This window comes from Ursus maritimus, unplaced genomic scaffold (genome assembly GCF_017311325.1).
Source record: "Ursus maritimus isolate PB19 unplaced genomic scaffold, ASM1731132v1 scaffold_31, whole genome shotgun sequence".
NCBI lineage: Eukaryota > Metazoa > Chordata > Mammalia > Carnivora > Ursidae > Ursus > Ursus maritimus.
Window position 1 is genome coordinate 12,299,752 of NW_024425675.1, and position 24,881 is coordinate 12,324,632.

The 24,881-nt window shown below is 40.3% G+C and overlaps 1 protein-coding gene across 2 annotated transcripts in view; it reads left to right on the forward strand.

Moving 5' to 3' along the window:
- The window catches only part of CUNH10orf67 (chromosome unknown C10orf67 homolog), a 136,757-nt gene that overhangs the window by 92,632 nt on the left and 19,244 nt on the right, over nt 1-24,881 (forward strand). For both annotated transcript variants that reach the window (XM_040645327.1, XM_040645326.1), the window contains 6 exons: nt 5,052-5,111; nt 5,832-5,911; nt 5,986-6,051; nt 15,477-15,564; nt 24,305-24,385; nt 24,468-24,525. In XM_040645327.1, coding sequence (XP_040501261.1) covers nt 5,052-5,111; nt 5,832-5,911; nt 5,986-6,051; nt 15,477-15,564; nt 24,305-24,385; nt 24,468-24,525 — 433 coding nt within the window. The remainder of the gene's footprint in view (nt 1-5,051; nt 5,112-5,831; nt 5,912-5,985; nt 6,052-15,476; nt 15,565-24,304; nt 24,386-24,467; nt 24,526-24,881) is intronic.

Here is a 24,881-nt window from a genome sequence, read left to right on the forward strand (position 1 = left end):
TTGTAGGAGTATTGTCTTTTGGAGAGATTGAATAATTATTTGCTTTATAGCAGATATGCTTTACCAACAGTCTTATCTTTAGTTATTACAGAGTTGATCATTATATGAGAGGCAGGAGAAGAAAGCCTTGAAAAATTGGAACTCGTTTTTACTACATGTGAATTTAAACACAGAGTCTTTTTAATAAACTTTCCATTGTGGACGTGACTTTGGATAGTGAAGAAAATAAATACAAATGTCTTTCGACATGGGAACTTCTTTTTGTTTTACCGAATTGTTTTCCTAACTTTTTGTGGATTGCTTTTTTAAAATTTAGATTAACTTTTTCCTCCTTAGCATACTGGCAAGTGCCCTCCAAAGCTTGGAATTCTTACCCCAATGATTTCTTTGGTGCCTTGTTAACCAAATGGCAGGGAACTCATTCTGTACTCCTTGTGCCTGGGGAAGAGAGGCAGTTCAAGTGGATGGTGCCCTTTGAGAACGAATAGGTGGAAAGATTCTAAAAAGTGCATGCCTCTGTCATTTTGGTAATCCCCACAGTTTTGAAGCCACAGAAGGCTAATGATAACAAACGCTTTTCCTCATTTTTGTTAAATTAGTGTTATTGTACCTTATGCTTTGTTTTTGTCTAGCTTCCTGTCACATGGGCCTTGGGAAGACTGAGTCACAGTGTTGGTAGTAGTAGTTGGTGGTTTCTCCTAGGGAGTTTGAGATAGCGTGTCAACAACTAAAGGAACATTTATTTGGGTGGTTCTAGGGCCACCAAAGGGCTCTCCAGGACTGTGAGGACTGATGGAGTGGGAGTTAGAGTTTAGAGAACTAAGGTAAGAGCAGTGGGTTAGGGTCCCAGGCTTGGGAATTCCCTATCAGCCAAGGGTAAATCAGAATTACAGGTCAGCCACACCTGGACACAGGCTTCCATCCCTGACCTTCTGCTTTTCTCTCTCTGTAGATTTCATGAATGGCCGTATCCAAGTCTTCAGCTTCTGTTAAAATATTGATGACTCCAAATTCTATCTCTAGGATCAACCCCACTCCCAAATTCCAGGCCCTTGTCCCAGTTGCCTGTTACATGTCATCATTTGAATGTGCCCTGGGTTTCCAAAACTCTAAGTATCTGAATCTGAACTTAGCAAGTTCTTCTTCATTAACTAAGAAATGAATACTAACATACAAATTTGTCCCTACTCCAATTATTTTGTTTTGTCTTAGTGAATGGTCCCATTGTCCATCTAGTTGCCCAAATAAGAAATTCTAGGCAGTTCCCTTCTCAGTCAAAGAGCGCCCTACGTTCTACCCCTTTCAGCTCTGTTCTGTTTTCTGTTGTGCCTTTAGTTGCTAGAATGTTCCTGTCACATAGTAAGAATTCAGCAAATATTTAGTGAGTAAAAGAACAAAAAGAACGAACAGCCACTGGCTCCATAGGAAATATAGTTAATTCAGGGAACGGACAAGAACTTAAAAGACATTTTTAAAATAAATCTATTTGGGGAAACATTCATGAGAAACTTCTCCATTAAGGAAGGACAGGCAGCTATGGGAAAGGAATAGTCTAAGGGAAAGAACAATTTCTTGGAAGTAACAACAACAGCAAAAAGACACCAATGGGCAGGCTGAATAATAAAATTGACACAGCTGAAGACCCAGTTAATAATCTGGAAGATCTGGGGGGTGCCTGGGTGGTACAGTCGTTAAGCGTCTGCCTTCGGCTCAGGGCGTGATCCCGGCGTTCTGGGATCGAGCCCCACATTGGACTCCTCCGCTGGGAGCCTGCTTCTTCCTCTCCCACTCCCCCTGCTTGTGTTCCCTCTCTCACTGGCTGTCTCTCTCTCTCTGTCAAATAAATAAATAAAATCTTTAAAAAAAATAATCTGGAAGATCTGGATGCCTGGGTGGCTCAGTTGGTTAAGTATCTGACTCTTGAGTTTGGCTCAGGTCATGATCTCAGGGTTGTGAGACAGAGCCCCACATTGGGCTGCATGCTTAGCACTGAATCTGCTTAAGATTTTCTCTCCCTCTCCCTCGGCCCTTCCCACCTTATTCTCTCTCTCTCAAAAAAAAATAAATCTTTTTTAAAAATAATCTGGAAGATTAAGTGAACAACAGAGTCTCTTAGAACAGAGTGTAAAATGGCAGACAGAAATTATGAGAAAAGTTAAAATATGAAGGATGGATCCAAGAGGTCTGATACCTTACTAACAGACTTTTCAGGAAGCAAGACAAGTACAATGGACATAAGACAGCAGTAAAAGAAATAAAAGAAGATTTCCATAAACTAAAGCAAAGAAGCATTAAGATTCGGATAGAAAGGCCCATCAAGTGCTAAACAGGATTGAAATGAAAAGGAGAGTGTCTGTTGTATTTTATCAAATCCCAGATGCCAATGGTTGTAAGACACCTCTTTATTTTATGTAGGCGATACTGGTGCCTATTAAATTGTGACGTGCACACCAGCTGTAAAGCATCTCCATTCCAAAGATGTTAAAACACTGAGTGGGACACAGAATATGTCTTAGAATTGATGAAAACAGCAGGTTCATCCTAGGGAAATTTTAGGTCTCTGAGAACTAAGAAAAGAAAAAAAAAACCCAGTTCATCTATAATGGAACGAAAACAAGGAAACTAATTTTCTCATCAGCATCACTGGTTGCTACAAGAAAATAAACCAAAGTTTTCAAAAGGAAAAAAATTTTGAATCCTAGTTCTTATAGCCAACTGAAGTCTCAGTTGAGTATGTAAGAAAAATAAAAGATATTTTTGAATGTGTAAAACTAAAAAAGTTTATTATATGTGGAACCTGTTTGAAGAAATTACTCAAGAAACAATCTAACCAAACACAGAAAGAACCCAATATGCAGGATGATAAGGCCCCAAGAAGAAGGAGAAAGTAAGTGTGACTCAGAAGTAAGGGGAGCTAGAAAAATGACAAGTTGTGACATTAGACCAGCACTCTGAAGAGCCTCCTTTCAACAGCAAAGCTTAGTTACAGGTTTACATTGTCTTCCCAATTACACTTCTTGGTCCTGCAGTAAATAATATTTGCAGAAACACGTTTTAGAATCAGACTGTAGATAAAGTGTGGGGCACTTAATTATAGTTTGAGAACAATCCTATAGACATTAACAACATAAACATAATTCCTTCCAAAAACTGGGAGGTTGTGAGAGTGAAGAGTATTGGGCAAAAAAAAAAAAAAGAAAGAAAGAAAAGAAAAGAAAAAGACTAAATAAATTTCCCATCTTTCACAGTAGGGAGTTAACAAATCAAAATACAGAAGTTTACATATTTTGAAATGATAATAAAGACAACTATGATATGAGCTAAACATTTGCAAAAAAAAAAAAAAAAATCCAGGCATGTGAGGGAGAGAGAGAGCAGGTAGAAGGTCATGTGAAAGCTTTAAATTCTGAATCTTTATTTGTGGAGAAGACCAAGTCAATAAAGGCTGTTATTTATTTATAATAATGATGAGAAAAATGAAAACAAAACACACTGAGCAAACAAAACCTTAGCTTCTGGGAAGTGAGAGTTTCAGGTTCGTGTATGCTATTTGCAGTTCATTTAAAAAATGCATGTATTACCTATTGCGAAAAATCTAAAGTAATATGAGGGGCACCTGAGTGGCTCAGTCAATTGAGCGCCGGCTCTTGATTTCAGCTTAGGTCCTGATCTCGGGGTCCTAGGATTGAGCCCCTACTGGGGCTGGTGCTCAGCATGGGGTATGCTTGAAATTCTCTCCTTCTTCCTCCCCCTTTGCCCCTCCCCCCACCTTACGCATGTGCCCTCAGTCAAATAAAATCTGTTTAAAAAACTAAAGTAATATGAAGAAGTCAATAGGTTAGTATATAGAAAGAAACGGTAATAATATGAAGTGCCTGGCACGTAATAGGCACTCAATAAACTCTAGCTTTTATGGCTGTTATTATAAATTTTGTTATTTTTTATTTGTGGCAGGCTGGGTTCTCTCTGTTCCTTCAGATACAGATAGAATTGGTTCAAACCCACATTCTGTGCTTTGTGGCAGCCCCGAGCATGTCCCGGGTTTTCTGCCAATGCCCATGGCCTCGTCCGGTGGTTGTCGCCATGTCTGGCTCCTTCCTCCATCCAACTAAGTCAGTTGCCGAATTTCACGGTGCTCTGCTTCCCATTTTGTTTAATCTGACCTTGACTTCAATCCAAGTCTGCGATGTCTACTAAAAGGACCCACTCACAGGATGACTTTGTATATGTAAATCTGAGGAGGTTGAAGAAGGTAAGTGACAGGGACCAGGCATCACCAAGATGCCATGTCAAATTTGAAGAGTGGCCATCACCCCTGGACACTGGTCACCCGCGACTCTGCCACACGCTAGCACCACCAAGCCTTGTGGCCTTGCCTGGCCATTCTCTCCCTCTCTCTCTCTATCTCTCTCTCTCTTCCCAGTGTTTCCAATTACTCAAGGGGAGCTAGCTCTAAGTTCCTTTTACTTTATTCTGCAGAACTCTCTAGCTCCTGTTCCGGACCTGGCTCTAGACCTTCCTGGGTGGGGCCCACCTCACCAAGATGGGCAACAGGTTCAGGGCCTTTTGGGTCACAGAACCCACCAGAGAGGTAGTCATGGTAACAAGGAGCACCTTTTCTTGTCTTTGTGTAGGAACACAGAGATAGCTAACCAAGCAGATTTTTATGTTCAGTCTATCATCAGAGAGAAAACAGTAGAGAAAAGTCATTATGATCATCATTTAAAATGAAGTTTTCTTGAAGTTTGTGACTTCACTGAGTAATAACTGCTCACTTCATTAAAAAAAAGTATAATAGTAAAATTTGGCCAATATATGAGTGTAGAGAAATGCACTTTAAAAAGATGGTAGTGGGAAAGTTGGTTTTAAAGGTCCGTGATTGTCTAGTTGCAAATGGGCTTCACACATTCGAGAAGGCAGAGAAGGCCCCTGCGGGACTATGGTTGGCATATTCTAAGGCTCAGTTGCCTTTCGCCAAGCTGCAGAAAAAAACCACATCTTTATGCACTGATTTGAAATGCTATATTTACGTTGGTTTACTTTCACGCCAGGTGAGGCACGCAAAACCAGCTGCGGTACACGAAGAAGCGGAGAAAGTGTCAGTGGCTAAGGTATAATAATGACTAATATGACCATTATTAATATGCTTATTGTTTATACTGATGCTGCCTATTCTTAATAAGTGGCAATGATTTTGAAAGCTACACCGAGAGTCAGTCTTAAGAAGAGACAAATCACCTGATTCCCACTGTAGTCTGATTCTGGGGTACATCCTGGCTGGATCCAAAGAAATCGCTCTCATTTGTGGTATGCCTATGGTTCCACTGTTAGGGATTCATTCCTTTTGCTAAACTTTGTCCCCTTGTAAAATATAAACAATCCTGAGAAATGGATGACATAAAGCTCTTATGTGATTGATTTGGTCAGATCCTTTCCTGAGAACAGTTTTGGTAAGAAAAAAAGAAAGAAAATAGAGTAACTGGAGCAGCTCCTGCCTATCATGAGTGGGAGAGGTCACAGGAAGAGGGAAAACGAGATTTAGAAAAAGGGATACCTGGTAGGGGGAGGGGTCATGAAGATAAGTTTTGATTGCTTTGTAATATTGCTTAGAACGGGCTGCCTTTAAATGAATCACTTACAGGACATGGAGGATGGGATCTTTAACTCTTGCAATTTGTGGAGATTTGCAAGTAAATGTAACTCACTATTCCCTCAAATTATTTTTGATAGGTGGAATATGCATGCTATGTAATAGACATAGCTTTTCAGATTTATGGAGAAACAGTGTATTGTTCACGTAATTCACTTTGTGATGCGTTTTCTATTGAAAGATTGAAGACGCACGTATTTTGGAGGAGCAAATACAAGTCCTAAAGGCTAATTTAGAAAATGAGAGAAAGAAGACAGAAAGGTACTGGTAATAATGAAGCATAGTTGTTCATTTGTAGCTAAGACAACATTTAACCATCTATGAATTTATTACAGATTTAAGAAAGAATCAGAACAGATAAGCAAAAACTGGGAAAAGAAATTCTACATTCTCAGGAATAGGTATGTGGTGATATTTACAAATTCTATTTATAAAAATGTGACTAATCATCTTTTAAGGTAATTGGGAGCCTTGCATTTTTCTGTGCATGTTAATTAATATAAAATGCCAGCATACACCTTTGGCAAGAAATGCAAAATAATTGGCTTAAAATAGAAGAGTTGTCAAAGTCACTTCAAAGAAAAAAGAATTCAAGATTCTATTTCATGCCCTAGCTCCATATTTCGATTCTAAAGGATCAACAGGACAGACAGCCTCTTCTTTTTTTTTTTATTTTAAAGATTTTATTTATTTATTTGACAGAGACAGCCGGTGAGAGAGGGAACATAAGCAGGGGGAGTGGGAGAGGAAGAAGCAGGCTCATAGCGGAGGAGCCTAATGTGGGGCTCGAACCCAGAACGCTGGGATCACGCCCTGAGCTGAAGGCAGACGCCTAACCGCTGTGCCACCCAGGCACCCCTGAAATGACTAAAAATTTTTATTTTTTATTTTTTATTTTTTTTTAAAGATTTTATTTATTTATTCGACAGAGATAGAGACAGCCAGCGAGAGAGGGAACACAAGCAGGGGGAGTGGGAGAGGAAGGACTCTGGGATCACACCCTGAGCCGAAGGCAGACGCTTAACGACTGAGCCACCCAGGCGCCCCCAGACAGCCTCTTCTTGATACCTGGTTTAATCCGACCCACCTAGTCATCTTCCCTCATAGGGCTATTAGAACAGTTTCCTGTGATGATATTAACTGGTGTAGATCTTCTTTGTAAAATTGTTTTATATACTGAATGCTCTACCCTTTTACAAACAAAACAGCACCAGATCTGTTTTTCACTCACATCATCATTTTAATTTATCTTCCCTATGTCACCTTCGTCTTTTTGAAAGTGCAGTAAGTGACTACTGTAAAATTCTGGAAAGGCTAATAGCAACACCAAGTAGAGAAAATGCCTATTTTTTTCCTTGTCCTAACATGTTAACTTAAAACATCTATACTCTAGTCCCTTGTTTCCGGCCGTAATGTCGCCCAGATTCTCTTCTCTATCACATGTTGGAAGTTCCTTGGCAAGATATTCCCCCAGTCAAGGAGCATTCAAGACAGCATGGACTCAGCGTTGGTCTGATGTCAGAGGTCAAGCACGAGACTCACAGGACGTCGTAGGGCGATAATGCCCCACACTTGCACGGCACCTCCTAAGCATACACCGTTATTGGGAGTGTACATGAGAGAGAGGGAGAAAAAAAAATCCTATACCTTGCTGCATACGTCACCCTGAAGAGTCCCAGGTGGCACACGGAGAATCCACGTGCTAGCAGAAATACCACCAGATGGTGAGAGAAAGTTCTCCTCCTTGTGGTAAAATGTTCTGATTTGCACTCGTGCTCGTGCTTCACGTCTGTGCTGATGACGCTCTGTGCTCTGAACAATGTGCGTATGAATACCTGCCCTAACGACCTCCTACATTACTCTAAGGATAGACTAGAGATACAGGTGAGAAACAGGAGACAGAGACTGGCTTACATTTGCGCTTAATTTCATTTCCCCAAACACGGATTTTGGACTATCTCCGAAACCAAGTAGACTCTCTTTCCCTGACTTATTTCTGTGGGATTCACTTTGGATTTTTGTTTTTGTTTTAAGATTTTATTTATTCATTTGAGAGAGAGAGAGAGAGGGAGAACAAGCGGGGTGGGGGAGGGGCAGAGGGAGCGGGACAAGCAGACCCCCCCCCCACTGAGTGGGGACCCAGACCATCACGGGACTCCATCCCAGGACCCAGAGATCACAACCTGAGCCGAGGGCAGACACTGACCCCACTGAGCCACCCAGGTGTCCCTGTGGGGTTCACTCTGACTCTTAATATTTACCGTGTGTCTGACCCACTGGGATTCATCCTGTATTTCAATGACCGTTTGCAAGAATGTCTCAGTTTCACTTCATGTTGACTTGCTCTTGGTCAAGATGCTGACAGTCATCGTTTTGGTCTGTGCAGACTTTATGTTGATATCTAAACATTTGGAACAGCAGCAAGCATGATTACATATTTTCTATATGCTTTCTCACTTAATCGACTAACCGGGACATAACGTTGGGACATGACGCACTGTCTCTCTGGTTGGTTGCATCCCCACGTGTTCATTGAAGGTGGTCTGTAACAGACAGTGCGTGTATCCAGGCTACTGCCTCGTGGTGTGGGACGGAGACAAACTGTGCAGTCGCAGATTTGTATCGCTAAAATAGTCATTTCATTTCATTGGAACAGATTCTAGATCAAGCGCCGTCATTTTGCTTCGTAGAGGAAAACATCACCTTGGCCAGTCAACGTCAACAGTTGAAGGCAACAATTTCTCAGACAATTCATGATTTATATTCCGCCCCAGTCCAATTCAGAGCTTCCATCCCCAAGATCCTTTTCTGTCTCTGCTGAGTTGGCTTTATTTCCAGCAAGATGGAACTTAAGCGGGGCGACCAGGGCAGGAGCTAGTCTTCCCTCTCAGTGTGGCTTGCCCAGCACAGCGGCTGATGCCATCATGGTTGCTTCTCTCGGCACAAACGGTGTGCAGGTGTGGCACACGGGCGCAGGAATAGAGCCCCCCACCTGCCCAGTGTCACAGTGATGCTGCCGTGAGTGTCCCCCCTCGACCTGACACCCACCTGAGCCATCCCCCTGTCCTGCCTGCTGAGCTCCTGAGGCTGGCCAGACCACTGCTGCCCATGACGCTTCCCGGGTGGCAGATAACTTACATGCTCGCTCTTCCCACACCGCTGTGGAGTGTGCACATCTAAGGGGTGTGTGCCCGCACCCCTTCCCTGGTCCTCCTCTCACCACATGTGCGGAAGCGCCAGAGGCCCACCCAGGGAGATTGCCAACCAGCAGAGCTGAAGACAGGACGTGCCCATGCAGGCTCGCCCTGCTCTGGATTCCCTCCCTCCTCTTCTGTTATAAACCCCCTCATTCTTGGACTCGAGGGACAGAGAACGTTAGGTAAACAGAAACCCTATGCTGCTCCTTCTTTCCTCTTCTTTCTCCACTTCCTTCCCTTCTCAGGCTTCTGGCTTGCCTCACATGTCTCAGGAGTCGTAGGACCTTTCCCGGTACACCTGCCCTCCCCGGTCCCGTTAGTTTCACCCCTGACAGCTGTAGGGTCTCGTGTCTTTGTTCTCAGCCCAGTCAGGGTGTAGCATGGGGCAAAAGGAAGATTTGGCCCTTCGCAGCTTGTTGTCTCTCATTGCCACGGGAGTATACCCACGACACATTCATTGTCTATGAAATTCAAGTTTCCCAAGAAATGCCAAAGCCAAATCAGAATAAATCTGGAGTCTTGGGCACTGGGTGGTTTTTCTGAGTCTTGTGCCTTCCTCTCAATTTAGCTGTCTTCAGTCTTCTCAAAAGCTAGGCCCTGGGCAGGCGAGGGGATGGTGTGGGCTTGACTCATGGAGTGCGGAGTGTTCAGCTGATGGGGATCCAAGACGCAGCTTCCCAGGGTGGGAAGGGAGGGGAATTGGAATCAAAAGCCAGCAGACACGGATGCGGACGGCAGCTGGATTGATAACGGCCCAAACTCGGAAGCAGACAAGAGGTCTCTTAGGAGGCGGATGGATAAACTGGGGTATATCCAGACCTAAAAAGAAACGAGCTATCAGGCCATGACGAGACATAGAGGAACCTTAAATGTATATCACAAAGAGAAAGAAGCCAGTCTGAAAAGGCCACGATTCTCTATGACCTTCTGGAAACGGTAAAGCTATGGAGAGGGCACAAGGATCGGTGGTTGCCGGGGGTGTGGGGGTAGGGAGAGAGGAGCGGGTGGGGCACAGAGGACTTGGGGGCAGCGACACTGCTCTGTATGACACTGCAAAGGTAAAGACATGCCATTTGCACTTGTTAAAACCCATGGAGTGTACAACACCAAGACCGAGCCCTAATGTCAACTACGGATTTTGAGCCATAATGATGTGTCAGTGTAGGTTCATTGATTGTAACAAATGTCCTGCTCTCTTCGCTGTTAACAGTGGGGGGAAATCTCTGCCTTCTTCTCCATTTGCTGTGAACCTCTAAAAACTTAAGTGTGTTTAAAAAAAGAAAAGGAACACGAAAAAAGCTAAGCAGACCACCAAACGAAGGTGTCAGTCTGAAGGTGCTCTTCGGAGAGGTAGGGTCCACAGTGAGTAGTAACTGGGGGCTCTGGGTCAGAGGGGACCGTTTAAGGGGGAGGCACGTGGCAGAGCATGGAGAGAGGTCCACATCTCTGAAGGGCTGCGGCAATCCTTTTTGCCTCCTGATTCTTGCAGTGTCCCAGGCCGAGTGTGGGGAGCAGGCTATTCTGATCACCAAATAAATTCAGAATTTAGATCTATCCGAATTTTCCAAGGTCCTTTTTTTAGCGGAGGGGAGTGTACTTCATTCTTGGAGTATATTTATCCATTCCTAAATATCTCAACCCCAAGTCCTCTCCGCAGTTTAGCCAGCCTACTGCTCCCAAAGACTTTTAGTTATTTGGAAAGAGATCCTTTCTCAAGCAATCACTTTCATGTTGTGAAGTTACATTATGTGAAAAATCCAGCATCTTTTTTGCTAAAATATGTGCAACAAATAATCTCAAAGATGCCTGCTGTGAAATTGTCAAACTGAATGAAATTAGTGTTTGCTAATGGTGTGTTAGCGTGTTACGCGAGTGTTGAATGGATACGATTGATGTTTTAGTTTACTAGATAGTGCCAGAGACAATGCTGATCATTTCACGTGCATCAAATCCTTATTTGAAATTATAGGTGGTAGTTAAAAATAGTAATTCCAGGACGCCTAGGTGGCTTAGTCGGTTAAGCATCTGATCCTTGATTTCGGCTTCATGGTGGTGAGATCAAACCCTGCATCAGGCTTTTTAAAGGAATTTTACCGGGGCATCTGGGTGGCTCAGTCGGTTAAGCATCCAACTCTTGGTTTCAGCTCAGGTCGTGATCTCATAGATCATGAGATGGAGCCCCACGTTGGCTCCGTGCTCAGGGAAGAGTTTGCTTGAAGATTCTCTCCCTCTGCCCCTCGCCCGGCTCGTGCATGCTCTTACTCTCTCTCTCTCTCTCTAAAATAAATAAATAAATCGAAAAAAATAAAAAGGGATTTTACCTTTTCAGTAAAGTGTCCAGTTGATTGACTTAAAGTTCTTCATAATATCCTTATATTATATACTTAAATTATCTGTAAGATCAAATGATGTTCCCTTTTTCATTCCTGATATTGATAATTTGTGTTCTCTTCTATTGATCCATCTGGTTAAGAGCTAGTCAGTTTTATTATTTAGTTCAAAGAAATCATTTTTCCTTTGTTGGATTTCTCTCATATAGTTGGTTCTTTTTCATTAGTTTCTGTGCTTATCTTTATTGTTTTCTTCCCTCTGCTTTCTGCATGTATGATTTGCTATCCTTCCTAAGAAGAAAGCTGAGATCATTGGTTTTCAGATTGTTTTCCTCCACTATATACATCTCAGGCTATATACTGTCATCTAAGCACTGCTTGAGTTGGACCCCATGAATTGTGGCATGTTACATACTATCGTTCAATATAAAACATTTTCTAAATGCTATTTTATCTTTGACCCATGGCTTATTTAGAAGTGATGTTTTATTTACAGCTGGTTGAAGATTATCTAGTTGTGTTTCTAGATTAATTCTACTGTGCTCAGAGAACGTACTCTGAATTATTTCAGTCTGTTCAAATGTTTGATACTTGTTTTATGCTCAGCATATGGTCGATTTTGAAAAAATGATCCATGTACACTTAGAAAGAAGAGGAAATCTATCACTGGGTGCAAGGTTTTATATATTTCAATTAGGTCAAGTTTATCCATCGTGTTTTTTATATCTTTTATAAACTTAAATTTTTGCTACAGTTCCAACCATTAAGACAGGGGTATTAAATTTTCCACTCTGCTTATAGATTGATCTATTTCTCTTTCAGTTCTGTCAATTTTTGCTTTAAATATTTTATGGCGGGGCGCCTGGGTAGCGCAGTCGTTAAGCGTCTGCCTTCAGCTCAGGGCGTGATCCCGGCGTTCCGGAATCGAGTCCCATATCAGGCTCCTCCGCTGGGAGCCTGCTTCTTCCTCTCCCACTCCCCTGCTGTGTTCCCTCTTTCACTGGCTGTCTCTGTCAAATAAATAAATAAAATCTTTTTAAAATTTTTTAAAAATTAAAAATAAATAAATATTTTATGGCTACGTTGCTGGATACCTACAATTTAGAATCCTGATATCTTCCTATGAAGTTATCATTTATATGTATCATTATGAGTCATTCCTCTCTAGCCATAAAAATGCTTCCTGGCTTAATGTCTACTTCATCTAGTATTAATATAACTATCACTCTTCATTGACTAAGATTTCATAGTGCATTTCTTTTCAGCTTTTTTCTTTCAACCTATCTAGTGAATGTGTCTCTCGTAAGCATCATAGAGCTGGATTTTTTTATCTGATCTGCCAGTCTTATTTATTTAATTGGCCTACTTCGTTTACTTTTAGTGAGATTACTGGTATCCCTGGGTTTGTATCTACCACAGAACACATTTTTTTTTCTTAGCCAACCTGTGTCTTCTTCTCTCCTTTTCACCTTTTTTGGACTCATCAACGTATTTGCATTCCATGTTTTCTTCTATTGACTAGTTAGTTACTCATTCCTTTCTCTTTTTGAAATTTTAACCCACATCCTTTGCTTACCACACTCTACTACAAATTTCTATTTAATACTTCCCCAAGAATTCTAGAACCTTAGAATCATTATGTTGTACACCTGAAACCAACAGGCTAGCGTATATCAATTATATTTCAATGGAAAAGAAAAAAAAAAAGAACGAATTCTAGAACCTTAGAATATTGTAACTCCATTTAACCCCTCCCACATTTTCATTTGATTCCATATAAATGTTTAACACCATCGAACATTACAAATATTGTTAAGCAGAGTCAGTATTCACTTCCATTAACATTTTTACCTTGTGAGCTCTTTATTTCTTCCGGCTTTCAGTGGGTTTCCATCTGGGATCATCTCCCTCCTGTCCGAAGAGCTCTCTTTAGTTTTTCTTTTAATATAGGTTTGTCTGCAAATAATTCCATCAGCTTTTCTTTATAGGAAAATGTCTTTATTTTACCTTCATTATTGAAGAATATTTTCCCTGAGTGTAGAATTCCGTGCTGGCTGTTATCTCCCTTAGCGTGTTCAGGATGCCAGTGCATTGAGCACTGGCTTCCACCGGAGATGTCCGGACTCATCAACCATCAGCTCTCCTCTTCTAGGGTTCCAGTTATGGGCAACTTGTGCCTTTTGACTACGAGCCACATATTTCTTACATTCCTGTCTGGTTTCCTACTCTTTTCTCTCTAGGCTTCACTTTGAATGTATACATTTTTTATTGATCTGCCTTTGAGATGAATAATCCTGTCTGTGCTCTCCTCTATCCATTCTACTCTTCAGCCCATGTATTGAGTTCTTAATATCATATATGATCGTTTCAGTTCTAAGATGACTGTTCATTTTTTTAAAGTGGATTCCAATTCTTTGCTGAAAATCACCATCTTTTTAATCTATTTTACCAATCGTTTGCTCTGTTTTCTTCATTCTAGTGATATTAAAGTCATCCTTGCTCTGCTTTTTTCTTTCTTCTTTATTCATTAGTTTCCATTTTCTTAGCACACATAGTAAATTATTGTATAACAACTTTATTGACATGTAGTTTACATACCACCCTTTCCAAAGATGGTTTTTAGTATATTTACAGAGTCGGACAACAATTGCCACTCTCTAAATCAGAACATTTTCACCAACCCATAAAGGAACTCCGTATCCATTGGCAGCCACTCCCCATTGCCATCACTGCCAGCCACTAGCAACCACGAATCCCCTGCCGTCCCGATGGATTTGCCTGTTCTGGACATTTCATATGCGTGGAGTCATACACTACGGGACCATTTATGACTGGCTTCTTCTGCTTGGCATAATGTTTTCAAGTTTATCTGTGTCGTAGAATGTGGCAGTATTTCGTTACTTTCGGCTGCCAGATAAAACTCCATTGCATGGGTATGCTGCATTTTGTTTACCCATTCTTCAGTGTTCAGACATTTTAAATATTTCCGCTTTGGGGCTCCTATAGATAACGCTGCTATTAACAGTCATGTACAGGTTTTGGTGTGGAACATGTTTTCAATTCTCTTAGGTCTATCCTGGAAGAAACGGCTAGGTCATATGATGATTCTATGTTTAACATTTTGAGGAACTGCCAAACTGTTTTCCAAAGTGTCTGCGCCATGTTACAATTACAACATTTGTTATTGTCTGTCTCTTTGGTTTTATGCAGTGTTACATTATTGTGGTTTTGGTCCATGAGACATACCCAATCTCTTCTAAGACCCTCCGTGTGACTGAATACTGGGACTTTTTCCATTCCTTCCTAGTGGCTTCCCCAAGGTTGTCCAGCATGCTCTTGGCTTTGTCTCCAGAACATGCTTTTCTGAGAGGGAATCTCCTCCTTTTGGCATCATTTGCAATCTGGGTGGGCTGAGAATTTCCCAAATTTTTAATGTATGTGTTGTGTTTCAATACATTATAATCATTATTTTTGATGCTCAATTTCTCCAGTCTTAAGTCAATGGGAGCCCTCCCCCTCAAGGTTTGCTACTCAAGGTTTACTACTGTGTTCTTCTGGCACGGTCTTGATGAGTCCCTTAACAATAAAATGTCCCAGGCTCAACTTGGACATTTATTGCCCTAGATCTAGAAACAGCAATTTCCGAAAGATGTCCTGGTTCATTTGAGGGAGAAATGTTTTTAAAGTTACAGTTTGGGGGGTGCCTGGGTGGCTCAGTCGGTTAAGCATCTGACTTCAGCTTAGGTCTTGGTCTCTGGGTCCTGGGATGGAGCCCCAGGTCTGGCTCGGAGCTCAGCAGGGGGTCTGCTTCTCCCCCTCCTTCTGCCCCTCCCCCTGCTTGTGCTCTCTCTGTCTTCCTGTCTCTCTCTCAAGTAAATAAATAAAATCTTTAAAAAAAATAAAACAAAAAAACCCCAAAACTACAGTTTGGGCTCCAAGATGCTCATTGATACTGGGTTGTCATTCATTGCTTCTGTGCCTTTTCAGGGCTGGGAAATAAGTAATTTTAAAAATGAAAAAAGTAGGGGCACCTGGCTGGCTCAGTCAGTAGAGCACGTGACTCTTGATCTCAAGGTTGTGCATTCAGGCCCCATGCTGGGTGTAGAGAATGCTTAAAAATAAAACCTTTTAAAAAAACCTAAAAATGAAAGAAGTAACAAATTCACACTAATATTTAAAATTTTTTATTTTTATCTCTTTCACAATGAAAATTGTAGTTCCACTAACATGAACATAATATTAATTTGCTTTATCTTATGATTTCTATACATTTTCATTTCACCATTTCTTTTATTTTAGCTTTCATGTCCTTAAAGATGAGATGTTTACTAGGCACACATTGTTTCGTCAGTTTGCAGTGCTCGCTGATACGTCCTTCAATTATATTGTAAGTACATATAGTGTTTTAATACTATTTGTCTCTTTGATGATATTTGCCCACGTCTTTCTGTCCTTATTTAACCTTTATTGAGCCCCTGTCTGGAGAGAGCACATGACAGTCATTCTGCTAGATACTACGGACGTAAGACTGAGTGCCTGAGCCCAAAGAGCTCAACCTGATACGAGATACAGATGTGCACACAAATCCTTTCAATGCAATGTGGTTGGGCTACAGTAGAACCAAGGGAAAATTTCAGAGGAGGGCTGACACTAGCTGGGAGGTATTTGTCAGTCTGACCACTTATGGGCATGGATGGAGTGTAAGGAAACAGCAAAGCTCAAGATCCGGGTACCCAGTCACTTTCCAAAGGGAAAAAGGAGGTAAAAGAATCGTTTCCTAGTGCCAAGCCATTCATTTTCACATTAGAAGATCGAGCTTTACATCGGAAACCGGGGATGTACTGTATGGTGACTAACATAATATAATAAAAAATCATTAAAAAAAAAAGAAAGAAAGAAAAACAGCTTTGAAGTCAAAGTAAAATAAAAAAAAAGAAGTCACTTGTAGATAAAGACCAATTTTAAAGCAGACTATTTTTTTAAGCTGTTTCCTATATGTTTTTATTTGGAAGCTGTGATTGTAAAGGTAAATGAGGTCCGGTGTAGAAATATATCCCGGAAATTTCAAATAGTAGGAAAATTAGCGTGCTATACATGCTATTGAACACCTGTCACGATGCTAAGTATTCTGGGACAAGGTTTGTGGGAAAGAGCACAAGAAATACAAAACACAGGCTCTTGCTTTAGGAGGCTTCCAATCTATAATTACTCTTAAAGTTTTTCTCAACATTTTTTACTTTAAGACTTTATTTTCTAAATTTTCAGTTGCTGCAGGAGATGAAAGAATTTAAGAATGCTGGCAAGAGAACATTAAATTATTTCTAATTTTTAACTAAATTACCTGGTAATCTGAACCTTGCTGAGCTTTTCGTAATTGACTCCCCTGAAACGTCCCCAGACTGGTTTACATAGATAAGAATCTATATTCTCTTTTTTCTCCTTTTGGTTTTTCCTTTTTCAACTGAAGGTTGCAGTTTCTATTGGAATAATCCTCATTTCAGATATTTAATCAGCTGGACAAATAAAATATTGGAGGGCCCATGAGAATGTCGTGCTAACTCAAAAATCAGGCTTTTTTTTTTAGGTTTACGTGGTAAAACTGTCTGGTCGAAAGGGGAATTCGCCAGGCTTAATGAAACCGAATTCTAAAATCTCCAAGTTACACCAGTCCAGGCATATTCATAGATCCAGTCCTTTCCTTGAGGAAAATTTCTGCCCTGCCCTCGGTCTACCCTACTGTGGAAGGGGGCTAGTGCTCCATCCAGCCTAGAATACGTCCATGTGCTGTTACTTTTTTGGGATTCCAGGCTCGTGATCCTTATCTATATGTCCACTCAGTATACAGGCGCTCGAGACACTCATCAGAGTGGATAGCGAATATTGAAAAAAAATAGGCAGGGGTGTGGGGGGGCGGGGAAGGAGAGCGTGATGAGTGAGTGAGTTTTGGGTAACTAACATTTCTCCTTGGTTCCCTACACTATAGCCACTCCACAAATATTTATCGAGTGTAAACACGTACCGAGCACCAGGCTCCGTGCTGGGAATGAGATAGTGCACATGACGAATAGGGCTCTTTCCTTTACAGACTATAAATTTCACGAGGGCACGGACTGGTCCATCTCGTCAACTGTTCTACTCGCAGAGATTAGAATAGTGCCTGACTTACAGAGTAGAAAATATAGCTGTTAATAAGGAAATATCACAAACATTAAATGACATATTTGAATAAATGCTGTGAAAGAAAAGATTCCATATTGTCTTACTATTGAGGTATATATATGGGAAAGCTCATAAATATTAAGTGTATCATTTGAAGTGTTTTGCCCTGTATAGCCATCACCTAAATGAAAGTATAGAACTTTTCCATCCTCCCTGAAAGTTCCCTGGTGTCCCTTTCCAGACAATAACTTTGTTATGTCCCCACGCCGGACAAATACGGCTCTGATTTCTATCACTGCCGATTAGTTTCACCTGTTCTTAAAACTTAGGCAGACAGAAGCATACAGTATGCACTCTTTTAAGTCTGGCTTATTTTAACTCAGCACAGTGCTTTTAAGATTGACCCCTGTTACTGTGCGCATCGCCAGCCATTGTTTCTCTGTATTGCGAATAACATTCTATTGTATGAATAAACAATAATTGGTTTATCCATTCTCTAAATGGGCTCCTGGGCTGTTTCTAGTTAGGAGCTGTTTGGGGGGGGAGGTGCTACAAACTTTCTTATACTAGTTATTTCCAGAAATATGTTTTTGTAACTCTCGGACTCTGGGACTGGAATAGCTGGGACATAGGAATATATATTTTTAAGTTTATATTCCAGAGTGATTGGATTCCATTACCGTGTCACCCACAGTGTTGGAGAGTTCCTGTGTACCCACATCATCACCAACTTGATATGGTCAGTTTTTAAAGTGGAGCCATCCTAAAATAATGTCTCACTGAACTTTTAACTTGCATTCCCTAAGAATTAATGATGTTAATATCTTTTGCCCTGCTTATTGTCTAATTTTAGATCCTCTTTCCAAAACGGACTATTCAAGTCTTTTTTAAAAATTGTGGCACGATACACATAACTTAAAATTTACCATCTGAACCATTTTCAATTGGGCATTTAATAACATTAAGTACATTCACATTGTTGTGAAACCAATTTCCAGAACCCATTTCATCTTACAAAAAGGAAACTTTGGGGCACCTGGGTGCCTCAGTCGGTTAAGCGTCCAATTCTTGATTTCAGCTCAGGTCATGATCTCGGGGTTGTGAGATGGAGCCCCGCGTCCGGCTCCATGACAGTGGGGAGTCTGCTTGAGAGTCTCTCTCTCCCTTTCCTGCTGCCCCTTCCCCCCAAATAAATAAATATATCTTTTAAAATAAATAAATAAAATGAAGCTTCATACCCATTAAACAGTAACTCCCCATTCCCCCTTCTTCTCATTCTTATCTGTTTTTAATTATTATTGAATTACAGCATTTTGTTATATATTCTGGATACAAGTCTTTTGTCATATATATATTGCAAATATTTATTCCCATTCTGTAGTTTTTCCTTCCATTTTCAGAACAGCGCCTTTTGAAGGTCAGAAATTAAATTTTTTTTTAGAAATTTTTAATTTTAATGAAGATCAACTTAGCTCTTTTTTTCTGCGGCAGATTGTGTTTTCTGTGGCCTATATCCCACATTTCTCGTATACTTAAGATGTGATTTTGATCTTCGTTTTCCCATTAAATTTCACATCTCATTAGTTCCTTTGTTCTAATTCAATTGACAATGTATATATGAGTGTGTTTCTAAACCTCTATTTTGTTCTGTTGATCTATTTGTCCCTTACCCAGTACTATATTATCTTAACTAATATAGCTTTATAATAAGTCTTGAAATCAGGTGGTGTAAGTTCTTCCATTTTATTCTTCTTCTCCAAGATTGTCCCGGCAATTCTATGGGTTTGTTTTTTTTTTTTAAGATTTTATTTATTTACTTGAGAAAGAGAGAGCACAAGCGGAGAGCGGAGCAGAGCTAAGCAGGGAGCCAGATGCGGGGCTCAATCCCAGGACCCTGGGGGCATGACCTGAGCCAAAGGCAGACACTTAACCAACTGAGCCACCCAGGGGCCCTGTCTTGGCAATTCTATATCCTTAGTATTTCCATACACATTTTAGAATAAGCAAACCAATCTTTCTTTCTTTCTTTCTCTCACTCTCTCTCTTTTTTTGCTATTCTAACAGGTGCGAGGTGATATCTCATTATAGGTTTGATTTGCATTTCCTTGATGATGAGTGATGTTGACCATCTTTTTAGGTATTTGTTAACTATTTATATGTCTTCTTTGAAAAAAATGTCTATTTGTGTCTTCCGCCCATTTTTTTTAAGATTTATTTATTTATGGGGCGCCTGGGTGGCACAGCGGTTAAGCGTCTGCCTTCGGCTCAGGGTGTGATCCCGGCATTATGGGATCGAGCCCCACATCAGGCTCCTCCGCTATGAGCCTGCTTCTTCCTCTCTCACTCCCCCTGCTGTGTTCCCTCTCTCGCTGGCTGTCTCTATCTCTGTTAAATAAATAAATAAAATCTTTTAAAAAAAAAAAAAGATTTATTTATTTATTTATTTATTTATTTATTTATTTATTTATTTGCCAGAGAGAGAGACAGCCAGCGAGAGAGGGAACACAAGCAGGAGGAGTGGGAGAGGAAGAAGCAGGCCTCCCAGTGGAACAGGGACCGCGATGCGGGGCTTGATCCCAGGACCCTGGGCCAAGGGCAGATGCCTAATGACTGAGCCACCCAGGCGCCCCATCTTCTGCCCATTTTTTAACTGGATTATTTGGTTTTGGGGTGTTCCGTTTTATAAGCAAATCAGTATCTTTAAAAAATATCCACTAGGATTTTGATTGAGTCTCTTTTGCCAGTGGTTTGTTTCAGAATCCAAAGACCCAAATAGTTCCCAGATATCCGGTCTAAATAAATAAATGACAAAGATTTCTTATTAGTTTTGAGGCCATGCCCTATAGCAAGCCAGTAGATATAGTTAACAAGCGAAAGCTCGCCATGAAGCTGGGAACTAGCTTTTGCTTTCTATTATATGTTATGATGTTTCCCCACTCAGCTCAGGGAGACTCTTCCCTGTCCTATCTTTGCTATGGTTTATACCGTTCATTCATGGCCTGTGAGGCTCTTGCTAGCCTTGAATTCTAACCTGTCTGGTACTGATTTTGTTACCCGTACTGTCTCTTGTCTGTATTTTACTGCCATCTTTGCTCAAACTTTGTATTGAGATGTCCTTTTCTTTCTTTTGTGAACTTACAAGTAACAATATGATTGGATGTTAGTTCTTTAAATCTAACCTGACACTCGTTTACATTTAATGTGAAAACTGAAACTACATGCATTTATCAGCATAAATGATATATTTGGGGGGTTTTCTCACCTTATTTTATGACTGCTTGTTCTTATCTTTTTTTCCTGGCTTGTGTAATAGGAAACACATTTTATTTGCTTTTATTATCTGTATTGTAACGGTAAACTGTAATGTAAAATCGAACTAGGTTTCTGCAGTTACAACAACAAGAAGCAATCGAGTCTCAGGCTTCACCCACTCTGCGTAAAACAAGGAGTTATGCATGGTTTTGTTCCCCAAGTTTCATTTCAGCCTTAACCACATCAGTATATCCCAACCTTCCTTCTAGTCTGTGTTAGTTTTATTCTGTTTAAAGAACTACATTATTACTATGGGATTCTTTTTATCACGTAAAAGTATTTTTGATTAATTAACTTCTGTTTTTCTTTTTGTAACTGTAGAAATAGCAATTATTTGTACCTACATTTACATCCTTTTTTTTTTAAACCTCACTACCCTTTAAAAATCGTGACTTCTGTGGGCACCTGGGAGGCTCAGTCAGCTAAGCGTCTGCCTTTGGCTCAGGTCATGAACCCAGGGTCCTGGATCGAGCCCCATGTCAGGCTCCCTGCTCAGCGGGGAGCCTGCTTCTCCCTCTCCCTCTGCTCCTCCCCAACTGGCCTTGGGCTCTCTCTCTCCAATAAATAAATAAAATCTTTAAAATAAAATCATGACTTCTACCCTTCTTTAGTTCTTAATTTTTATTTATTTCTTACAAACTGGTCCATGTCTTTGAATTTCTTTCTTTTTTTGTGGAAGGAGTATTATCTTCACTTTGCTATGCCTTGCAGGAATGGATGAAGGTTTCTGCTATTCCTTGTTGTCTCTGCCACTGATATTGTCAGACTATAATTTTTGTCTGTCTCCTGATTATGTAATGGTTTCTTCTTGTGGTTTTGCGGTGCATGTGTGTGTATGTGTGTGTGTAACCTTTTTCCCCATTTTTCTGACTACTAATAAATGTGATCATCTTTTCATATGTTTATTAGCCATTCCGGTTTTCTCTTTGAATTAGTGCTTCAAGTTTAAGCCTTTTGTGTCTACGGAGTTGTCTTGTACTTATTTATTCATAGAAATCCTCTAAGAATTGGATTAATTCCTAAAAATATGTAACCTACTAAGACCAAATCATAGTGAAATAGAAAATCTGAATGGAATGATTACTAGCAAGGATATTGCATCAGTAATCATAAGCCTCGCAACAGCAACAAAAAAACCCAGAACCAGAGGGCTTCACTGGTGAATTCTATCAAATATTCCAAGAAGAATCAATACTAACCCTTCCCAAACTCTTCCAAAAAATAAAAAAGGAGCAACTCTTCTGAACACATTTTATGAGGCCAGCATTACGCTTATACCAAATCAGACAAGGATACCACAAAAAAAAAAAAAAAAAAAGAAAAAAGAAAATTACAGGCCAAATATCCCGAATGAACATAGATACAAAAATTCTAAGCAAAATATTAGCAAACGAAATTCAGTAATTAAAAGGATCATTCCCCATAATCAGTGTGATTTATGCCAGGGGTGCAAGAATGGTTTCACATCTTCAAATCGATGAGTGTGATACATCGCAAGATAAAACTCACATGATCATCTCAATAGATGCGGGAAAAGCACTCCTTTTCCTGAAGAAAATCAACAACGATTTTTGGTAAAAACTCTCAACAAAGCTGGCATAGAGGGAATGTACCTCAACACAATAAACAGCATGTATGGCAAACCCACAGCTAACATACAGTGGTGAAAAGCTGAAAGCTTTTTTGGTAAGATCAGGAACAAGACAAGGATGTCCACTCTTGTCATGTTATTCAACATAGTATTGGAAGTCCTAGCCAAAGCAATGGGCAAGAAAAAAATAAAAGGCAAACAAATTGGAAAGGAAGAAGTAAAACTTGGACTATTTGCAGATGCATGATTTTATACATGGAAAACCCTAACAACTCCATAAAAAAAAAAAGTTGTTAGAACTAATAAAAATTACAATACAAAATCAATACACAAAAATCTGTTGTATTGCTTTACACTAATAATGAACGACCAGAAAGAGAAATTGAGAAAACAATCCCATTCACAATTGCATTAAAAAGAATAAAATACTTGGGAATAAATCTGACCAAGGATGTGGAATACCAGCATATTGCAAACTACAAGTTATCAGTGATGGGCTCCATGCTCAGCAGGGAGTCTGCTTGAGATGCTCTCTCTCTCCTTCTGCCCCTCCCCCTGCTCGCACACTCTTTCTCTAAAATAAATCTTTAAAAAAAAAAAGTTCAACATCATTAATCATCAGGGAAACACAAATCAAAAACACAGTGAGATATCAACTCACACCTGTTAGAATGACTATTACCAAAAAGACAACAATAACAGATGTTGGTGAGGATGTGGAGAAAAGGGAATCCTTGCGCACTCCTGGTAGGAATGTAAATTGGTGCCACCAATATGCAAAACAGTATTATGTTCCTTAAGAAATAAAAAATAGAACTAGCATATAATTAAGCAATTCCACTTCTGGGTATTTGTCTGAAGATAACAAAAACGCTACTGAAAATTTTTATACACCATGTTTATTGCAATATTATTTCTAATAGTCAAGATATGGAAACAACCTAAGTTCCCATCAATAGATGAACGGGTAAAGAAAATTTGGTGTATATACATAAAGGAATATTTTTTGGCCGCAAAAGAGAATGAAAATTGCCATTTGCAATAACATGGATGGACCTTGAGGTTATTATGCTAAGTGAAATAAGTCAGACAGAGGAAGGCAAATACCATATGATCCCATTTATACGTAGAATTTAAACAAACAAAAACCAAGCTTCCGGATGCAGAGAACAGACTGGGAGTGGGCTAGGGAGAATAGAAAAATACACACACACAAATCAACAAGAGAGAAGCCCTGAAGAGGGAAAACTTCACCTAAATCGCCAGCGTACATCCGTGGACCTCAGGTGTCTTTCTGATAAACAAGCTTAGTGTACCTTTGGTCCTTTTCACCCTCACATGTTTATCGTTGTCATTTACTTTGCAATAAATGACGCTGGGGACAATTCTGCTTGCATGGGCTCGAGATGCTTCTGGGTTTTCACCATTCAGTTCCTGGGAATCAGGACCGCTACTGTCCTGGCATCCCAGAGCGTGGAGATGCTGGGGACAGCCCTGTGATACCTGGCCAGTGACATGTTGCAAACCCCAAATGGGGTAGAGATCATCAAAGGAAGTAGAGTCAGGGGACAGAGGGTAGCTGTACTTGGGGTGAACATAGCATAACATGCAAACTGGTCAAATCACTAAGTTATACACCTGAAACTAAGCTAACACTGTTTGTCAACTGTACTTAAAAGAAAGGAGGAGAGGAGAGGAGGAGAGGGGACAGGCGGGGGAGGAGGAGAGTGGAAGGGAGAGGGGAGGGGAGGGGAGGAGAAAAAAGGAGAGGAGAGGAGAGGAGAGGCAAGAAAAGAAAGGGAAGGGAAGGGAAGGGAAGGGAAGGGAAAGATAGAGTCAGAACAGCCATTGAAGAAAACACTTTTCTTGAATTTTCTCTCAGGAAAAAAAAAATAACAAAAACATGGGTTTCAAGGAAAGGATTTTGCCAGCCATATTTAAACAAATAAATTAGGAGCTTAGTTTTCACATCTTGGCTAATTAAGGGCCAAAGAAACTCCTACATCCATTTGATTTGATAATCACTGCTGCTTGATAACACAGTACATACCTTTGTGTCTTTCAGAAATTAAAGCCTTTATTTGTGCAGTCTAAAGGGAACTTGATAACAAGTTCTATGTCTTCTGGAAGTGATCATACACCTTTGGTAGGTAGATTATTTTTTCTCTATTAAACTTAATTGGTTGCTTTCTTCAACCTCAGTAACGAAACTTTTGCTTTACCTGCAGATGGACAAGGACATGGATGTGGTCAGTGATCAGATATTTTTTTCTCCTTTATCAAAAGGTAAGAATCTTTACTGCTGGAAAAAAACGGTTCACACACAGAATGGGTCCTTAGTCAAGATTGACATCTTCTTGTTATCCTGAGGCATTTGGAATTCTGGATGAATGCATGGCTTTTTTTCAGCCACTTTATAAAACTAATACGTAGATGTGCTGAATCAAAGAATGCTGATATGCATTTCTGAATATTGGTTGCAGCCAACTGAAAGACTAGACTGCTTCAGCAGAGAGAAGCCTTTCTTCTGGGCTTCCATGCCACAGAGAGTCTTTCTCTGCGGTGCTTCCGTTATAGGTAATATCTGTTCTGGAAGTACCTGCCCAGGGACATAGAAATCTTCCAACGCCACACGGCTGCCG